This window comes from Artibeus jamaicensis, unplaced genomic scaffold (assembly GCF_021234435.1).
Source record: "Artibeus jamaicensis isolate MK-2021 breed Jamaican fruit bat unplaced genomic scaffold, CSHL_Jam_final scaffold_1019, whole genome shotgun sequence".
In the NCBI taxonomy this organism is placed as follows: Eukaryota; Metazoa; Chordata; class Mammalia; order Chiroptera; family Phyllostomidae; genus Artibeus; species Artibeus jamaicensis.
In genome coordinates this window covers 11,688,365-11,710,328 of record NW_026522025.1, presented here as the reverse complement: position 1 = coordinate 11,710,328, position 21,964 = coordinate 11,688,365, and the positions used below count along the sequence as shown (strand labels likewise).

The 21,964-nt window shown below is 35.5% G+C and overlaps 1 protein-coding gene across 5 annotated transcripts in view; it reads left to right on the top strand.

The window, feature by feature from the left end:
- The window catches only part of DOCK7 (dedicator of cytokinesis 7), a 211,462-nt gene that overhangs the window by 129,833 nt on the left and 59,665 nt on the right, over positions 1-21,964 (top strand). For 3 of the 5 annotated variants that reach the window (XM_037136230.2, XM_053655506.1, XM_037136231.2), the window contains exons 21-28: positions 3,275-3,439; positions 5,277-5,446; positions 13,524-13,616; positions 14,793-14,882; positions 15,820-15,915; positions 17,954-18,094; positions 18,188-18,301; positions 20,825-20,995. In XM_037136230.2, the coding sequence (XP_036992125.2) occupies positions 3,275-3,439; positions 5,277-5,446; positions 13,524-13,616; positions 14,793-14,882; positions 15,820-15,915; positions 17,954-18,094; positions 18,188-18,301; positions 20,825-20,995 (1,040 nt within the window). The remainder of the gene's footprint in view (positions 1-3,274; positions 3,440-5,276; positions 5,447-13,523; positions 13,617-14,792; positions 14,883-15,819; positions 15,916-17,953; positions 18,095-18,187; positions 18,302-20,824; positions 20,996-21,964) is intronic. The other 2 variants (XM_037136232.2, XM_037136233.2) reach the window with 1 other exon arrangement.

The window sequence follows — 21,964 nt, the reverse complement described above, 5'->3', positions numbered from 1 at the left end:
GTGGCCAGTGCAGAGAGGACCCTTGGCAAGGTGGCTGCTGGAGGACTTGGGCAGGCAAGGCGGTGGCTGGTGGGGAAGGTGGTCCCACATTTGCATGCAAATAAACCAGGAGGAACAACTGGGGAGTGAGGCAGATGACACAACCTAGAGTTCCAGCACAGGAAATGAAGCCTCAAAGCCTCTGATTGAAAACATTAATGGGGGTTGAGGCAGCAGCGAAGGAATTCCCAGCCTCATGGGAAAGTACTTTGGAGAGACCCACAGGGTCCTGGAATGTACACAAGCCCACACACCCGGGAATCAGCACCAGAAGGGCCCAGTTTCATTGTTAGAAGAAGTAAGGGAAGTGACTGAAAGCCAGCAGAGAGCAGAGCAAGTGCCATTGGTCTCTCTCAGACCCTTCCCCTTGGTTATCGTGCCTTGGTGAACACCTAAGGCTCCACCCCTTACTATGTAATAGGCACGCCAAGACAAAAAATATGGCCCAAATGAAAGAACAGATCAACGCTCCAGGAAAAATACAGCTAAGCAATGAAGAGAGAGCCAACCTATCAGATGCACAGTTCAAAGCACAGGTAGTCAGGGTGCTCACAGAATTGATTGAATATGGCCATAAATTAGATGAAGAAATGAAGGCTATGCTAAGTGAAATAAAGGAAAATGTAAAGGTAACCAACAGCGACAGGAAGGAAACTGGGACTCAAATTAATGATGTGGACCAGAAGGAAGAAAGAAAAATTCAACCAGAAAAGAATGAAGAAAGAAGAATTCAAAAAAATGAGAAGCTAAGGAACCTCCAGGACATCTTTAAACGTTCCAACATCTGAATTATAGGGGTGCCAGAAGGAGAAGAGGAAGAGCAGCAAATCGAAAACTTATTTGAAAAAAACAATAAAGGAGAACTTCCCCAATCTGGCAAAGGAAATAGACTTCTAGGAAGTCCCAAAGAAGGTGAACCCAAGGAGGAACACACCAAGGCACATCATAATTACATTAGTGAAGATTAAAATGAAGGAGAGAATCTTAAAAGCTGCAAGAGAAAAAGAGACAGTTACGAAGGAGTTCCCATAAGGCTATCAGCTGATTTCTCAAAAGAGACCTTATTGGCAAGAAGGGGCTGGAAAGATATATTCCAAGTCATGAAAGGCAAGGACCTACATCCAAGGTTACTCTAATCTAGCAAAGCTTTCATTTAGAATGGAAGGGCAGATGAAGTGCTTTCCAGATAAGATCAAGTTAAAGGAGTTATCTTCACCAAGCCCTTATTATATGAAATGTTAAAGGGACTTACTAAGAAAAAGAAGATAAAAAATATGAACAGTAAAATGAGAACAAACTCACAGTTATTAACAACCACACCTAAAACAAAAACAAAAACAAAAACAAAAACAAACTAGACAAACAGCTAGAACAGGAACAGAACCACAGAAATGGAGAGTTATCAGCAGGGAGTGGGAAGGGGAGAGGGGCAAAAGGTACAGAGAGTAAGTAGCATAAATGGTAGGTAGAAAATAGACAGGGAGAGGGTAAGAATAGTATAGGAAATGTAGAAGCCAAGGAACTTACATGTGTGACCCATGGACATGAACTAAAGGGGTGGGGGGATGTGAGTGGGAGGGGGTGTGCAGGGCAGAGGGGAACAAAAGGGGGAAAATGGGACAACTGTAATAGCATAATCAAAATATATTTTAAAAGTTGGGGGGCACACTGGTTGAAATTCACTGTACTATCTATACTTAAGAAGTATACACTGGTTAAATTAACAAGAATAGTTTTAGTCAAATAGTGAAAGTAGAAACCAGATTGCAAAGAATAAAGTAGTAAACAGTAGGTGATGAAAGGAATACAAAAAGCATATACTGCCCTTTGAAGGTATTTATTTAGAAGAGGAAGCAAGGTTGATTAGGGTGTAAGAATGGAGAGATTTGAGCATGTTTAAATGCTTTGGAGAAATAGTTATGGGGAAGGGGAAGAAAATTAAGATACAGGAGTGCCAGAGAGTCTTATTAATGAAACAAGCCTGTAGGACAAAAGTGAAGATGGCTAGATCATTCTTATGTGGGAGAGGAAAACTGCTTCCTTTGGAAAGGAAGTAAAAATGCTTTGATTCTGATAAATTTGTAGGAAAAACCTGTGGCCTTTTCTGCTTTATACATTTCTTCTGAGAACTAAAGAGCAAGATTGGTGAAAAGAGAATAAGGTGGACCTGAGTTTTGAAGAGAATCTTGATGGTTTGGAATAACTACTGTGAGGAAAAGGAATTAACCAGGAGCACAAGCAGGATTGCTCAACCCCACTTAGGCTTCTCTGTCTGCTTTCTCTTGTAGTTCAGTATACATATAGATAAATCTTTCTAAAATGACCACTTTACCTGATTATCTACTTTTAGGAAACTTAATTGGCCTCACTGTCAGTTCATAATTTCCCATCTTAAGTAAATCATAGAATATGAGACTGCATTGCTCAAAATGGCTGTTTGGTTTACCCATTTATTCAGGGTGCTACCGGAATTCCCAGTTTTAACAAAACTCTTGTTATATATTGACTTGAATGAATGGGTAGGTATTTCTTAGCCTGACATTTAAAATGCTCTACAGTTTTACATCAACTGGCCTTTCTAGTCTTTTCTACTTCTAATCCTTTTACATATTTGGTCATTTCAATGAAATTGCTTATTCACTAGTCTATTTTCTTATTATCTTAAATTGGTATTTTTAATAACCACTTATTGTTCATCATTTTGATTTTTAAACAAAAGTTACATGCTTGTTATGTGCTATGTAGGTTTTCAGCATTATCTTTAAAATGAGAATTTACTTTTCAGAAGCGATATCTAAGATAGATTTCTTTTTTCTATGAGCTTTGTATTGTTTTACAAAATTATAGATACCTGTGAAATGATGTTTTGTTTTTTGACTAAACAAACCCATACAATTTTCTTGTTAAATTAGTAAAATGAGTTTTTCATATTTATAAAAATATGATAATTTTGTAATTTTGATTCATCTAATATAAGGTAATTAAAATGAACATCAGATTGTTTAATCACTATCTAGTACCCCTAAAACTAATGTAACATTGTATGTCAACATAGTTGAAAAATAAATTTAACAAATCAATATCAAATATCTTTATACAATTACTATTTATAATCATATACAATTACTGTGTATAATCACTATGTAATGCATATAGAGATGATAAAACCTTGATTTGTTTGGAGCTTACAGTCTAAAAAAGTTAATGCAAAAATATTTTTATGTTTCTTAAAAAGTTAATCTAGGTCAAGCATCTTTTGAAGCGATGGCATCAATTATAAATCGGCTTCACAAAAATCTGGAAGGAAATCATGACCAGCATGGCAGGAATGGTCTTCTTGCATCATACATCTATTATGTTTTTCGTTTACCAAATACTTACCCTAATTCACCATCACCAGGTATTTCTTGTTTTTACTATGAACAGCAAACATTTATTGAATGCATGCTAAGTACCATGGACTATACTAGGTGCTGGAGTTAAAAAGATAAATAGGTTACACAGCCTCCTTTAATATGAGTTTATTTGTGGTTGAATTAATTTTTGGAAAGGAGCCTTGAAAACAACATCTTGCATCCCTGAAAACATTTCATTGTTCCCTGTTACGAAGGAGAGAGTGTTGTATTGGTCATTGGAGTGCTTGCTGTTGGACATTCAAGAAGAAATATGGTAGTTCGGTAGTTACCTGGTGACCCTATGAAACCTATGATACTAGAAAAGGTTATTCTTTAGAAAAGTTCTGATTTCTCCATTGTTAGTAAAATAATATCAACTTTCTGAATATTGGAGCCCTAAGTGATTACTTATTTTTTACATATTGGTGGTGGTGGTGGAGGCGGTGGATGTCTTAGTTTGAAGAACTCTAGTTGTTCAGTTAGTTAATGATTATGTTATACATACCTTTCTACCTGCTCACCTAGTTGTCTGTGTGAAACGTCATTCATCACTACCGATTATGCTAAGTGCCCTTTCCAGCAACCAGCAAGGTGAACATTAATAATGGTGATAAATAATTATGGCATTCATTATGAAAACTAAGCATAACAGTAATCTGACTCTGTGTTTTAGGTCATTGTCTTTCTTAATTACAGAAACAGTTGTAATAGACTTATATTCTGGTTTATAATTTTCTATCTTAATTTTTAAAGTTATAATACTTGAGACTCTGAGTATGTAAATGATTGTAGATTATATATAGTACTCCTCTGTGTACTCTTTCATTCACTGTTAGAATACCACAGATTGTGCAAAACATCTTTTTTTTATATGCTGACCTGACTTATAATTAGTTGACAGATATATGTCATTTGCAAATATGATATTCAGAAAGATTTCTTTAAGAAAAATGGAGATAAATTATGGATACAGTCACTGGGTATTTTTATGTTCATAGAACATGGTTGAATTGTGGTGTCAGGCTTGATTTTGGATGAAAGGTGTTTCTTTGCTTTTTTATATAAAGTGAGATTGTAGGAGAATTATCTTTATTTTCTGTATTTTTAAAAGATTTTATTTATTTATTTTTAGAGAGGGGAAGGGAGAGAGAAAGAGAAGGAGAGAAACATCAATGTGTGGTTGCCTCTTACACGCCCCCAACTGGGTACCTGGCCCACAACCCAGGCGTGTGCCCTGACTGGGAAACAAACTTGCAGCCCTTTGGTTCACAGGCCAGCCTTCAATCCACTGAGCTACACCAGTCAGGGCTAGGGTTTTATATGTATGTCATAAACGTACCATTTTATTAAAGTTCAAATTGCCACTGATGAATATAGAGAAATAAAGCATAATCTCATTCAAGAGATGTCGACAGTAAAGCGGCTGGCTGTTCCTCCAGTGATTGTATCAATGGACAAAGCAAGGAGGGGTAGGGAGAAAAGAAGAAATATAAGCTGGGGCATTTCGGGTCCTGCATACACCTGTATCTAAGTACAGATAATGTATGTGAGTGATTTCTGTTGCTTTTGGTTTTTATTGCACATGCAGTCTATAATCATAGAAACATTGAAGAGAATTGTACTTAAAATTCATAAGGTTTTGCCAACTGCTGTTAAATAGAATATCTTTGTGTATCTATCAGTAGGTCTTGAGTGTTTTTCTTATTTATAGTATTTTTTATTTAAAAACAAAAACGATTCATGGTCTTTGTGAAATTTTGTGAAGTGGCAAAGATTATTTTCGGGTTCTTTCCTGACTAATTTTCTTTGTTTAATTATGTGCTGTTTTATATACAACTCTAGGTCCTGGAGGTTTAGGAGGATCAGTGCATTATGCCACAATGGCTAGATCTGCCGTGAGACCTGCAAGCCTTAATTTAAATCGTTCGCGGAGTCTTAGTAATAGTAACCCAGATATATCTGGGACCCCCACGTCACCAGATGATGAAGTACGGTCAATCATTGGCAGTAAGGTAAACAGAAGATGGGTATTTATAAATTTGATTTTCAGTTCATGAACAAATGAGAAATGTCCAAGTCTTTTCATTTACTCTTAATTTTTTAATGTACTTGAGTTAGTAATCAAGAAGAAATTGTACATTTCTATTGTATTAGTAAACACTATGTGTTTCATATTTGCACTCTGCTCAGGAGAATCTGCTGAACTCTAGAATTTGTCCAGGAGGACTAGTCACACGCTGCTCGCATTTGTCTGTCTGATGCTCATCGTGTGAAAATGATTTTCTGTAGCAATAAAACAGACCCATGTGACTGCTGTGGAGAAGGAACCTGTCATCACTGTTCCTCACACATTGCATCACAATGCAAAAGGTGTCCTCCAAAAAAATATCAAGGACAGCGATTAGCCTTGATTGGTGATCAGGTTACAGTTCTTATGAAAAACTCTATGTAAGATGCACCAGAATTAGAATAATTTGTTTAATGATGGTTAATGATTATCCCAGATAATAAGGGAGATACCAGCTAGTCTAAGATCTAGCTATACTTTATTTAAAGCAGTAATCTTTATTATCCAAGAAATATACTTAAGGAACAAATAGTTATTTCCTTTCTATATGGAAAACTGAAAAATTACTCAGTTTAAACAAGGTGAACAAAAGAAAAGTAAGACTGAGGACAAGAAATCACGTCATGTTGTATTGTGACCAAACCATTTTAAATGTAAATACATTTGCTATTGGGAAGAAGGGAGATATTGTTATAGAATCATAGTCAACTTTACTTTGTCATTGTAGCCTGGTAATAAGAATGGGAGGAAGAATTACTAAATGTGTTCTAGGGTCTATGTTCAACACTTAACCTGAACTGCAGTAGAATAGTTTTTTAAAGATCTGGGTTTGTTTGGTGAAATACTTGAACATTGATTAAAGACATCAGAGCCACTTACATTTATTCATATAGTTATAGAAATTTTACATTTTCAGAAGCTTTTAATGAATTAAGGATTCATTGAATTAAGGATTCAATGAATTAAGGATTGCTCATTTTAAAATAATTCTTAAGCAATTTTTAAGTAATTTCTCACAGATCAAAAAAATATTTCGTAGCCTTACCCCACATATATTTTCATGTTTAGGAAAAGAACTCAAGTTTTTTTTTTATCTTTGTCTTTCTTTTTATCATATCTCATTGTAATTGAGGTACTACTTAGCATTATTTATATATTGTAAAACACAGTTATTTACTAGAATACACCTGACTTGTGAATTATAAGAAATTTTTCTATAAATCAAAGATACCATTTTCTTCAAGGTTCTACTTTTTAAATGTCTGGATTTTTATAAATTTGCATTGTGCCTTATTTAGCATGGTTCTACAGTTTTCTTTTACATGGTGTATTTGATAAATTCCAACATCAAGATTTAGAACAAAGGTCTGATTTGTTCAATCATTACGTATATTGGAATGATTGTTTCCTTTTTTCAAGTAGTTTATTAAGCAGAATATAACATTAACTTACTTTTTATGATGTATAATGATACATATCAACTTGTGAAATTATCATAAGAAATTTTTTAATGACAAACACAGCCATGTATGAGTCAGGTTTTATTTAAATGGTTTTCATGTTTTCTATTAGTTGCAAAATTTTTGCTGTTTTTATTTTGGAGTATCATTTAGTTGCAATCCCTAATGATAATAGTATATAATTTAATTTTATTAGAAAATTGAAAGGAATATGCAAGTTTATTTATAACTGCTTTTTTATTTAGTCTGATTTTATTGGCCTAGAAACTTAAGTAACCCTTCTTTAATGATTTTGTCTTTCACCTTTCCTGAGCCATGGTCATAACCTAGATCTTGTCATTACCAATAACTTACCCTCATAATCTCAGTTTCATGCATTTTGTTCTCTAACCATTTGCTCCTAGTTTTCTCTTTAGTGCCCCAATTCCAACAGTTTCTCTACTTAGTATCCTCCAAGCACTTGATCATATGACCTTTATCCTGTTTCTTACCCACCTTACTCTCATTTCTTCCAATTTAGCCAGCTGAAATTACATGATCAATCATTATAATTATCCCCATTATAATCAAACCTCAATTCCCTTATCCTTCCCAGTTCATTTTACTTGTTTGTTCAGCCCCGTGGACTACCTGTGCCATGTAACCACCTGTGCAACCAAGCGTGACTTGAGGAATATCATGATGACTACTCTGACTTGAGGAATTAAAGACCGTATGCCTCAGAGAGCCTTTACTTACATCAAGCAGCCATTTTATTTATTTATTTATTTATTTATAAGATTTTATTTATTTTTATAGAGAGGTAAAGGGAAGGAGAGAGAGGAGAAAAACATCAATGTGTGGTTGCCTCTCATGTGCCTCCTACTGGGGACCTGGCCCAGAACCCATACATGTGCCCTGACTGGGAATTGAACTGGTGACCCTTTGGTTCCCAGTCTCTCACTCAAATCCACTGTGCCACAGCAACCAGGCCTCAAGCAGTTATTTTATATATCTATCTATATGCATATAATTAATATATACATATATAAAACATATATATAGGGGTCTGGCATAAATAACACTGCTTTTTTATTACAAAATCTTGTATTACAAAATCCTAAGCATGTAATTCTATAACATAACAATATCATACTCAAGCACACCATGTGACATTTTAGGTGAAATATTCAAATTAAAAATATAAATTATTACACCTACACTAACCTTACCAACCACACTCAAGCAGGCCTTACTTGTGTCGGACCCTGTATATATTTCTGTATTCCATTTGCTTTCCCAATCTCCCAGGAAAAGGTTTCATGCCACCTCTTGTTATTTCAAGCCTTCTATACCTCCTCACCAATCCTCCTTCTCACCTTATCTTGTACTCCATTGGGAAAATTGAAGCCATCAGAAGAAAACTGGGGTAGACTTTTACTTTGCATCTACCTGCCTACTACTATCTACTACTCCCTAATACCTAACACTGCAATAGGTGAACTTTTCATTTTTCTAAATCCATTCCACCCATTTGTTCACAACCTCCCATTCTCTCCCACCCACTCAAGATCCTCATTTTAGCAGTTTTTTCATCTCTCTTCTACATTGTGTGTCTGCTAAACCAGCCCATCCATATGTAGGCATGCTTTCATTTCTCTCATTAAAAAAAAAACTGTCCTGTGTAATATTTCTGTTCTTGGCTTCTTTGCCATGTCTCTGGCACCTTTTGTGGTAGAATTTCTTAAAAGAGTTTTCTCTATACTTGCTACATCCCGTTCTTTTTCTCCCATCGTCTTTACCCCACGTTAGTCAGATCTTTCCCCCATCTCCCACCCATCTCCCACCCAGACTGCCCTGCTGCAGTCACCAGTGCTCTCTCTGTTATTAAATCCAATGCTTAATTCTCAACACTCAGCCTCCTCTGCTTTCCAGCAGCTTTTGACAGTTAAATCCTCCTCCCTCCTTAAATTAGATTCTCCTTACTTGGTTTCCAGGCACTACATTCCCTTGGTTTTTCACTTACTTTACTGGTTATACCTTTTCAGTCTCCTTTGTAGATTCTTTTTTTTCCTGATCTCTTAGTCTGGAAGTGTCTCAGGCCCCTGTCCTTCTCTTCCCTATCCTTACCCTTCCCTTATCTCTGAATTCACTTGCTTGTTGATTTCATCAAGTCTCAAAGTTTAAAGAAATACTATTATTTCTTTAATGGTATTAAAGAAATGCTTTAATGGTATTAAAGAAGTGCTAATGCTTCCCCAAATTATATTTGCAGTACAAAGTCTCTTTCTGGAATTTTATTTTATCATTATTATTTTTAGTCTTCACCTGGGGATATGTTTTTTTTTTTATTGATTTCTGGAGAGAGAGAGAAAGGAAGCAAGGGAGGGAGAAATGTTGATTGGTTTCCTCCTGTCCGTGCCCCTGACCGGGGATCCAACCAGCAACCTTTCAGTATATGAGACAATGCTGTATCTAACTGAGCCACCGGCCAGGGCTCGTTCTGGAATTTTAAATTTAGCTGCCTTTTTCTAATTCCTTTTGTTTGATTTGCATCCATGTTAAAGGTACAGCCACTTCTCACCACCTCTACTACTATATATGCTATTTCTTAACTTATACCACATATCTGTGAAAAAGTTTATAAATTAGGCACAATAAGAGATCGGCAACAATAATTATTAATAACAAAACAATTATAACAATATACTGTAATAAAAGTTATGTGAGTATGGTCTGTCAAATATATTATACTGTATTGACCCTTTTAAAAAAATCCTCACCTGAGGATATATTTCTTGATTTTTGAGAAAGAGAAACATCATTGTGACAGAGAGACATCAATCAGTTGCCTGCCATAGATGCCTTGACCAGGGATGAAACCCACAGCCTTTCGGTGTACTGTACCACGCTCCAACCATCTGAGCCACCTGGCCAGGCAGGGCTGTATTCACCCTTCTTGTGATGATGGGAGATGATACGGTGCCCATGTGATGAGATGAAGTGAGGTGAACAACAGAGGCATTATGAGCTAGTGTTAGGCTATTACAAGGGTTGCTTGAACATAAGCACTGTGGTATCTCAGTAGCTGATCTGATAACTGAGACAGCTGCTCAGTGACTAACGGTGATTAGCACACACACTCTGGATACCCCGGATGGAGGGATGATTGAGGTCAGGAGTGGAATGGTTCAAGATATCATCATGGTACCCAGCGTGGCACAATTTAAAACTGATGAATTGTTTATTTCTGAAATTTTTCATTTAATATTTTTGGACCATGGTTGACTATAAGTAATGGAAAGCTAAACCATGGATAAGGGGGAAACTACAGTAATATCCAGCATATTGAAGATACTCAACAGATAATTATTAGGTGGATATTAATAAGTGTTGAATTTCATAGCAAGGATCAACTACTTTAAAAAAATGAAGTATGCTTTTTGTTTGTCCTCTTACTATCAGGATTAATTATATATTTCAGATCCTTAGAGATTTGACTTTATGAAGGTTTTGGTTAGACTTCATTCTTTAATATGAAATGCAAAATTCCTTAAATTCAAGAATACTTATATCAACAGTCTTTTGTCACTCTAGCAGGGGTGTCCAATCTTTTGGCGTCTCTGGGCCACACTGGAAGAAAAAGAATTGTCTTAGGCCACACATTAAGTACATGGTGACACATAATAACAAAAAAATTTTATAGTGTTTTAAGTAAATATATTATTTTGTGTTGGACCATATTCATAGCCATCCTGAGCTTCATGCAGCCCATGGGCCTAAGGTTGGACACCCCTGTGAATGGCTACAAAACCATATTTGTGAGACTTTCTTTGTAATTATTTGCCCAAACTGATCTTTCATTGTTCTTGCAATAGTCTTTTAACATTCAATTATGTAAATGTTTTACATCAGGTTTGAACTTCATTGCTTTTAATCAAATGCCAGTGCAATTTTATGTTGACACATAGTTTCTTTCTAATGTATTATCTCTTACTGTTCCATTTTCAAACACTGAGAGCTTGCATGTGATAGGCAGTATGCTGAAGGCTTGTGAATATAAAGCCAAATTTTTGTATTATGAGTGTTGATGTCAGGTCAAATACAGTATGGGCCTTGCTGAAGGAACGCACCTATCTGTATATCTAAGGGATGAATGTTCCCGGGGTTTGACAAAAACAAAAACACTTCATGCACATTGTGTATGTATTTGGTTAATCTTTTCTATGTTAGTTGAAGATCGGTAAACGTTGTTATTACCTTAGTAAATAACATTGATGAATTTGCTTAACTAAGGTCTGTTTGATATAATTCTTAGCTTTACAACACCTAATTTATGGAAATTATTTGTTTTATAAAATAATTGGCCACAGGTTTTCTTTAATTAAATGTAACTACTTTATATAATTATAACTGTTCAGAGCTTTAGTATTGTGGATATAACATATAATTAATGGCAGAAAGAGATTTATTACTTATTCTCACATGACCGATTAACATGAATCTTAGTTTTAAAATATTAATAAGCAAAGAATTTAAAACTGAATTTAAGAATACAGAAAAGTTATTGTTATTCTTTATAGAAATTTATGGTAGAAAAAAAGGGCAGTTGTAATTTTGCAGAAATCAGGTGCTCATGTTTTATTGTTTTTATGATGTGAGTAGTGAGTATGGAACTTGAAAATGTCAGGAACTTTACACCTAATAGAGTGGAGACAGAATTTGGGGGAGTGGTGAGAAATTTTGCCTCAGCTTATCTGAAAAACATTGTGTGCTGGTTTACTTTTTATTTGAGATACTGTAAAGAGGTTCTGAGGAGGAAGGTTTTTATTTTAAATACATCTATTATTACATAATTTTACTAGTATTTGAACATTGTCTAATTTATTTTGCTAAGAAGCTTTGAAAAACAAGAAAGTTTTTGTTAAAACTATTTTTTTGAGAGTTACTATATTTGAGGCATTGTACTTAGTAGTGTACTTCATTATTTAATTTGACCTTTAAAATATGAGGGAGACACTCGTTATTCCTAATTTATAGCTAAGAAACTGAAAAAAAAGATTAGGTAATTCACATTCAATTTTTCAATTATAAGGCAGTAGAACCTGGATTTGAACTTTAACTCCCATCTTATTCATCCTGTGTCAAATGTATGGGTGATTATTGTATAATTTCAACCTCTTTGTTTTTTCGTAAAAATAGGGACAAAAAAAGGATGTATTCTTCCTAAAACCTAAGCCTTTGAGAGGTGGCAGGCAGGCTGTCTTCCCTTCAACCCCTCCTCTCTTCTCCTTTTTCCCTACCCCCTTCTCTTTTCTCTTCCTCCCCTCCCTCCACTTCCCTCCTTTGCTTTCCCTTGCTCTCCTGTCCCCCTGACTCTGATTAACCGTTTAGCGGTAGGATCCTGCACATTTGTGGTGGTTGTTAAGCTTCCCAGGTGATACTGTCTACACAGAATTGATGACCATTGTGACTATTCTTTGTTTTCTTTTACCTATCTTTCTTTTGGCATTTTCTGGTTTGGGTTCATACTCATGCCTTGATATTTGTAGTTAGTTTCTCTTGGGTTGTTTTCATAAATCTTATTCCAACAATTCTCTAAAAATTTCTTATAACTTGCTTCACTTCTAGTAGCAGATTGCCAGGCCCCAGCCCAGATTACTAAAGCAGGATTTTGGCGGGTAGGGCCCAGAATCTTGAATTTTATAAACATTCTGAAAATATTTTAATAATCAGTCATGTTTAAAAAATTGAAGTAAAGCTCCAGTTCCCTTGACCTGGGATCATAATAACCTCTTTCAGAGACAGACAGACGTAATTCACTGCTGGTCATATGCAGTAGTGGTACATTAAATTAACTTTAAATTAGTGATAATGACGATGAGTATATAATTCCTTTAAATAGCTCCAGCATAATGTTTTCTCATATAGTATTTGTATGATATAGTAGTACATTAAGTTTAATTATAACCAGCACAATAAAACCAAACACAACCCCAAATTTACCATCATTTGAAAGAGGAGCAAATATTAGGCACATTTTCTCTTATTTTTTTACCTAATTTCTCCTAATAGTCCCTAAAAGAAAATAAAAAAAGAGGCAAGGTCAAAGAGAATTGTGGAGTATCACTGCACAGAAGTTCTCAATTGATGATATATGGAATGAAATTAAAGTCTTTTTGAAAAGAATGGAATGTTCTTTTTCTTCTATGTTTTTTCCTTTTAAGCCCTAGTTATATTCAGAGCAAATTATCTGTTGCTAACTAACACCATCTTTAAAAAGAATTGAGAGGAATGGTGCTGTGGAAACTTTAGTGTTGGTACTTAAAGGTGATCCCTTTACATAAAGAGAAACTATCTTTAAATGATGTACTTAATGTTCTTGGTGAGTTTTAAACATTTAAGTAAAAAGATCATTTTGGTGAACTAATACTCCATAGGTGCCTCAAATTTTTGGTTGCTTTAACAGTACTAATTTTAAAAATGTTTGCATTGGAAAGTCTGGATTTCTTTAAGAATAATTTATAGCATGCCACATATAATATTTCTTTCCTTTCCAACTACTTTCTATTATATGCTTAGGGTTTAGATCGCTCCAATTCCTGGGTTAACACTGGTGGTCCAAAAGCTGCCCCATGGGGATCCAACCCCAGCCCAAGTGCAGAATCAACACAGGTGGTGTTCATATTAGAGGTTTCTTTATTGGCTGCTGATGTTTCCCTTTAGAACATTACTTTTTAGTATATACTATGATTTCAGTGGCTTGCTTTTTTTAATCATTAAAAAGTGTGTATTTTTGTTTTACTTAGCACATTTTCAACTACTATGCATGGATACCACCAATTGCACCAGTATTGCTCTGCTCTCCTTTCTCCTGTCTCCTTCCCTCCTTGTATTCTCTATCAGTATTTCAGTGCCTGCTGCTTATGCAATTGATGGCTTTGATAACAGTTTCTACTTTAGGGGTAGCACAACTTCAGTAGGAATTTAAAAATTTTTGTGAGGAAAAACTGGCAGTTTTTAATTTGCTTTTGGTTTAAAGTATAGCTATTGTATCATTTCCATTTAGCATTTATTATCTTGTCATTTTTTCATAATCACTAACTAGAAATACTAGTAATAAAGCAGAAATTAAATGTGAAGAGTGTATGCTCCCCATCCTATAAGATTAAATACCAGAAGCAAAAATCTTTTAATTTGTGCTGTGTTGCAAAGTATGAAATTTATAACTTAGTTGAATAGGTTTTGCTTACTTAAGTCTCATTGCTTGATAGCTCATATTGCATGATACCTTAAAATATACTTCTCATCTGTTTATTGGCTTTGAAGGAAAATGCTCTTGTTCTTGAAGAAACAGTTGAATTAATTTTAATATTACAATTGATTTCTGTCTCATGTAATAAATGGCAAACCTGAATACTAGTTTTGATAATAATAAAAAGTGAAAGAAATCATTCTACACTTTTTATATATTTTTATTGAATATAAAAATTGGGGTTTTTTGTTTTGTTTTGGTCTGAGACAAGTTGAGAAGTATGTTTTTATATTTTACTAGATATGTGCATGTGTATAGATCACACAAATAAAAGTTTCATTCTTTGCAGCACTCTGGATTTATATAATTATTTAAATACTCATCTTTTTAAGATTAAAAATATTTTGAAGCCATTTTGATAATTCTAATGCATTAAAACAACTTAAAATGGTGAAAATGAGATGAGCAATAAAATAGATGGTTGTTAAAACCATAATAAAACACTATTTTAAGTATTGTATGTAATCCTTGAGTGGCAAAGTCATCCACAGCAGACGTTAATGTTATCTCGTCATTCATTCATCTTCACTCCATAGGCTATGGATCGAAGTTGTAATCGTATGTCTTCGCACACAGAGACGTCAAGTTTCTTACAAACATTAACGGGACGCTTACCAACCAAAAAGGTAGATTCACATGAAGGCAACCCATATAGGGGGAAAATAATTCCAGCAGTTAAATAGATAGAAGAGTTCTTTACATAATCACCATGAGATGTTATGGTATCTGCATTGCTTTTAAAAATACATTTGAGTGTGCACTGCTTGTCTGATGCCTGTAGGGCTTACCTTTCCAGTGCAGGCTCTTTTCCATTATTACAATGTTTATATCTTTGAGACTGACTGTTTTTAGACTTTAGTAATTGAATTTGATCAAATTTTAGTGCCAAAAAAATGTATGAACTCTTAATTCTGTTTCTGTAACTGCTTGTTTTGTGTTTTAAATCTCCAGGAAAAGGAAGATGAGTTAGAAAAATTATCACTCTTAGTAAGATATGTTGATTTGCTTCCCTTACGCTGCACAGTTTTGTTAGTCCTTTTTCATATTAAAATACACTACTTTGCAAATGCTTTGTATGTACATCCATTACAAGGCAGGAAATTTCTGCCATTTTTATAAAAAGACTTTAAATACAGTAAAACTTGCAAATTAATGTTTATCAGAGTTTAAATTTTTAAAGGTATTTCCTAAATTGTACCAGCAAAGTTTATTAATGTATTTGCATATGTTAAAATATGTATTTAAGGCACAAACAAGATTTTATTTTTAACTGTTGGTCTAGTTTCTGTTTGCAGGTACAATTTAGGAGGCTATTCCCACCTTTTTTTTTTATTACATTTTACTGCAAGGTAACATGTAATTTTTTCAGCTGTTCAACATGCCACTGTCTTACATGTATAAATAGCCGTTTCGTTAATGGGTGTCCTCACTGCCTCATTGAATGGTCCACATGCCTTATTTTGCTTATTCTCATTATATCTTCATTTGCAGTTGCGTTATTATTTGGTTTGTGTTATTAACAGACTTGACTTTGATAATAACTTTGGCTTTACTTCTGGATAGCTTTTTCACGAGGAGCTGGCTTTGCAATGGGTTGTTTGCAGTGGCAGCGTTCGGGAGTCAGCTTTGCAACAAGCCTGGTTCTTTTTTGAGTTAATGGTGAGCAAAATAAAGACATTCTTTAATAATGTTTTCCTTAGGGAACACTTTTGTGTTAGCTCATAATTTTATACTAGAAATCTTCTTCTGTTGTCCATCTTATGGTTTTACATGTTTCTGCAAGGCAAAGTTATTTATGTTATATGTCTATATTAAACACTGTAGACACTTAGCATAATTTAGTGGGATTTTTTTAAAGATTTTTTATTTATTTATCTTTAGAGGGGAAGGGAAGGAGAGAGGGAGAGAAATATCAGTGTATGGTTCCCTCTCATGAGTCCCCCACTGGGAACCGGCCTGCAACCCAGGCATGTGCCCTGACTTGGAACCAAACCACGATCCTCTGGTTCGCAGGCCCGTGCTCAATCCGCTGAGCTACACCAGCCAGGGCAATTTAGTTGGATTTTTAAAGGACCCGTGATACATTCTTTCTTAGTCTGAACATGCTACTGTATAATAGCGTTACTGTAGATTTCATACCAAACACAGATAAAAAGAACTTATAGATACTATTTTTAGGGTCAGAAATGTCATAAAAACATTTTTATGCTTAGGGAAATGCCAGTTACAGCCAATTAAAATTATTTTTGCTTATTTCAATAATTGACATTAAAAGTGAATGAGTTTGTATCTTATTATGCATATATACACATAAATGTTTATTGCTTTTGTGTATCTATGTGTTTATCAACTGGGTACGGTGTGGTAGCACTATCTCCGTGGGCTGAGTACAGTATTACCAAGGCACAGAGAGATGAAATAACTTCAGGTGTGTGCTGCTCGTAGACAGCAGGACTGTGTTTCAAACTCAGACATTCTGGCACTAAGGATCTTACTCTTAAGGCTCTGGAAAGCAGAAATCAACAACATAGCTAAAAGAAGGGAGGAAACAAAGGAGCTTCTGGAGTACATCACAGGGTTATTCTCAGCATCGAATGTTACCTGTATTGGGGATAAAAAGCCATTTCTTCTAAAGTTTACTAATCAAATAGATAAATGAGGGACCATACACAAATGATGACTAATTTTTCCCCTGGAGAATAAACACCACATTTGTAATAAATGTGTTTTTTAAAGATTTTATTTATTCATTTTTAGAGAGAGGGGAAGGGAAGGAGAGAAATATCAATGTGTGGTTGCTTCTTGCACACCCCCTTCGGGGGACCTGGCCCACAACCCAGCTGTGCACCCTGACTGGGAATCGAACTGGTGACCCTTTGGTTTGCAGTCCACACTCAGTCCACTGAGCCACACCAGCCAGGACCATGTGTTTTTAATATAAGATGAAAATTATAATTTTGACTTATTTTTGATACTCTTACATGTATATTCAGATTTCTTAAATATAAATTAGTCAAAAGGCTATCATTTTGGCTCTGCTGTTAATAACTATAAAACTTTGGCTTCAATTTTTCTGATTCTAAAATCTTTATTACCATTACCACATTGCTATGATAAGAATCTATATCCAAAAATATTTTGTAAACTTAAATCACTTTGTTAATTTTTACTTAATATTTTATAATTAGTATTTAGTGAGTCACATTTAATATATATCTACCACTTGAGACTAGATGCTAGATGCGAGAGACACTACAGGGAAGTAAAGGTCTCTGACCTTTAGTCAGCTGGCTCACAGCCTGGGGGACAGGGAATGGCAGCGTTAATGAATCTTGTAAAGACTTAATTTAAAACAACTTTAAAGGGTGATTTTTTTTGGACATATATAGTATTTTCTTTTCCTGTTGACAGCTAAGGTAACTTTATGAAGGTGATGCAGTGATTGAATTATATTTTATTTGTTATTTTTTTGGAACATACAAAATATTATAGTGAACTTTTCAGAATATTTGAAGTGCTAAAAAATTGTATCTCAGCCACCTATTAAATCATATGGCATATTGGAAAAGTAGCCCTACTGTTTAGAGTTTCTGTAACTTTTTTGATTTTTGAATGTAAGTCTTTTTTTTTATAGAGTTTCTGTAACTGTTAATTACATCCATAAGAAATTAAACTAATGGCTTATTTATGTTTTCAGGTGAAGAGCATGGTGCACCATTTATACTTTAATGATAAACTCGATGCACCAAGGAAAACTCGTTTTCCAGAACGTTTCATGGATGACATTGCTGCTCTTGTCAGTACAATTGCTAGTGACATAGTTTCACGATTTCAGAAGGTAATGATGAGTTATTTTTTTTGTTAAATCTTTTTAAAGTTCACGTTAAACTCTCATACTTTTATTTGTTTTTCTTTTCATTCTGTTTCTCAGGACACAGAAATGGTTGAAAGACTCAACACAAGTCTTGCATTTTTTCTCAATGATCTGTTGTCTGTTATGGACAGAGGATTTGTCTTTAGCCTTATAAAGACCTGCTATAAACAGGTAATGCATAATTAGTAATCATCAGTAATCAAATAACCTAAATACTATGTTTGCTTTTTGTTGGAGGGCTCCGCCCTCAGGGCCCCCCAGCTGCCACACATGAGAATAATTCTACCAAGACATGATCTACTTGGGTAGGAAAGGTGTCCTATCTCCCAAAGGAGAAGGGCGGGGAGCCTTTTCCTCATTGGGCTTTAATTGGGTTTATTTGCATAGGAATACAGGGTGTACACGTAAAGCTCATCAACCATTGTCAGGCAGTATGGATCAAACAATAGATAACATTCAGAGAACTATGAGGGCTTATTTAGAGTCAGAGTCTGATAGCTAAAGGGCCATAAAACTTTTGGGGAACAAACTTATTCCCTGCTTGGACCCTTATCATTTAAATTGAGGGTATTAGCAAAGCAGGTTTCACAGGATCTTATGCATTCTTTCTTAGCCTCTGATCACCCAGGGAACTTGCCCTTTGAATACAGGACTACACCACCCTCTGTCATTGTTTCAGGCTTAAGTCAAGCAGGGGAAGTGAGGCAGCCAAGAGATTAGGAGACTTCTTGCAGACAGAATGAGGACTGAGGGCATGTCAAAGCTGCGGGGCTAGGGTCCATCACCCCCTTTTTCTGTAGTCCCCCAAGTCCTTCCCTGGGGGCCCTTTCATGACCATGCCTATCTTAGGTCATCCCTCTTTTGAGGAATCTTACTTGTCATTGGCTAACCAGTCATTCACCCAGGGCCAAGCAGGGTGAAGTAAACTGGGCAGAGGCAATGCCCCTGCCAGGGAGATAAGCTTTGTCTCCTTAGGGGCTTAGGGTCCCAAGGTCTCTCACTCAGCCTTAGCCTTGGGGGGGGGGGGGTTACAGCTTCTGAAACCAGGCAGGGCAGTTCCCAACAGCTATTTTTACAGCTATAGTTAATAAATCTTCAAGAACACATACATATACTGGCATCAAAAAAATAGCATAGTTTTATTACTAAGGCAAAAGTATGTTACATTTGTTTAATCAAGACACAAGGTTGTGGCAAGTTGATATCAGTATAGCTGGCTTTTCCTTACGTTACGCTGGCCCACTCATTATTCTTTAATTCCCATTCTGGAACACACCATCAAGTCAATAGTCTAACTGTAAAGCAGCTCCAGATACCATTCAAGAGTAGTTTTTATACCAAGTGAAGAACTCACTGCACTTTTGTGTCTTCAGTGATATTTAAAGCAGCTATGTATTTCTCCTAATGCAGCCCTGGACTTTGTAGAGTTTAGAACCATAGACAAATGTTTACCCATGTCCTGAAAGTCATTTGTTTTGCTTTTACTAAACTAAAAGCATTCTGGAACTTTTCCACAAACAGCTGATTTCATTTTAATTTTTTCAACTGATTAATGAAATCTGCCTTTTGAAAAACATTTGTTATTGGATCTGATAGGCAATTTTCCTAGTAAGCTGTATGATCACCCTAGAGTTGCCTTTTAAAGGAGGTTTAAAAGTATAATATACAGTTTACCCTGGCTAGGGTGGCTTAGTTGGTTGGGTAGAGTACTGAAAAGCAAAGGTCACTAGTTGGATTCTCAGGGCACATGCCTTGGTTGTGGGCCTGGTCCCCTGTTGGGGGGATGTGAGAGACTAAACTGCTCTCAATGTTTCTCTCTCACATTGATGTTTCTTTCCTGTCTTTCTCCCTCCCTGTAAATAAATGAATAAAGCCTTTAAAATATATATATTCGGATCCTATCCCAGCATGATTGAGGAGTTTGAATTCTGGTGGTGGGGGTGGAGAGTGTGGGACATAGTGCTATGAAGCACTTCCCAGCTGATCTACAGATTAGATTTTGGGAACTGCTGTTTAAGAATGCTGTTTGATGGTCTAATGTTTAGAATTTTGAAGATATGTTCTATTGGATGCCTTTATTGTATGTTTCTTTTAGTGGAGAAGTTAAAACTATGTGTGGGCACCGACTCACTGCAAATATTTGCTACATTATGTATTATTTTACTTTGCCCCCAAGATTTCATATACTGTTGCTTCTAAAACCCATTCCTGTCTTTATGCTTCAAGTATTAACCACCTACATGTGCCAGACTTTGAGCTAGACCCTAGGGATGCTAAAGTTATTAAGTCATTTTATGGATGTCCTCAAGTAGTCTATGGTATATATGGGCAAATAGGCAAATAGATCATAATAAATGTAGGTTAACACAAGATACTGTAAAAATAATGGATACTTTCATACGAAGTTGTTTTGGTGGTATACTTTGCCTTCATGAAGTGCATCTTTGGAAAGTGGAAATATTAATGCTATATTGGAAATACAAGAATGTGGCTTTTGCCCTAATTGATGGATATATGCAGTAAATCTTATATTTCAAATTTTTTATTTTAATTTAATTCTGGAGAAAGCTATAATGTTATTTAATCACAAAACCCGAAGATGCCCAACGAATACTGTTTTTTTAATTCTTTGATCTGTCATTCTGGTAAGAGATATATTCAATTGGGTTCTCTTGTTTATGCAATGTTTACAAGGTGTCTTCAAAGCTTTATTCACTACCAAGTCCAAGTGTCCTGGTGTCCTTGAGGCTGGATTTTCTGAGAATCATCTGCAGCCATGAGCACTATGTTACATTAAACTTGCCCTGCAGCCTGCTTACTCCACCAGCATCACCATCACCTTCCGTTTCTTCTGCAACATCTCAGGTATGCAAAATGTGTGAAGGAAATATTCTCAAAGTTCACATTTGTGGAAAAGCATTTTAAATAAAAACTGGAAAAAGTTGTACGTCCATTACTGAATAACAGCTGTATACTAGTCTCTATATTAAGTGCTTTGTAGGTAATAAGCATTTAATTCTCAGAGCAACTCTAGGAGGTAAATTCTGATACTATCCCCATTTTACAGATGAAAAAACTGAAACACAGAAAGGTCAATAACTCAGCCAAGGTCACACAGTAAAATGGCAGAGCTGGGCTTTGAACCAACACACATGTTGGCTTTATTTTAGTTTAAACTTATTTTTCAGATGAAGTTGACATGTGATATTATATTAGTTTCAGATATACAACATGGTGATGAGACATTTGCGTACCTTACAAAGTCATCACCCCCATTAGTCTAGCACCCATCTGACACCACACATAGTTACTATAATATTACTGACTGTACGCCTTATGCTGTACTTTGCATGTTGGGTTTATTTTAGACCCCACGATCTTAAGCACTGTGTTGTACTCCTCTTACAGATTTATGCACATGTGAGTGAATTTACCTGCATTAACTCATATATTCAGATATTTTCACAAGTTCAGTTTTCTTGAAGCACACACAGACTGAGTTTGGGGTACAAGGTGTTTATCAAGCATTAATACTAGTAAAAGGAAGGGGGATGAAGCATAATTTAGCAGAGAAAAAAGTCAAGCTGTTGCAGAATTGCCTCTCAAAATTCAGGCTTATGTACCCAGTGCACTAGTAGGCCAGCACATTGAGACACCGGTACTCAGAGACAGAATCGTTTATTTGATCACATCAAAGTGAGAGGCTGAGAGAGCAAGAGTTCTTAAATCTGTCTCAAAAAACAAACATAGGGAGTGTAGCTAGGAAAGGGGGTGGGGTGGGGAGAGTTCCAGAGAACCGAGAGAGAAGTCCATGTTTCTTTAGTGACAGATAAC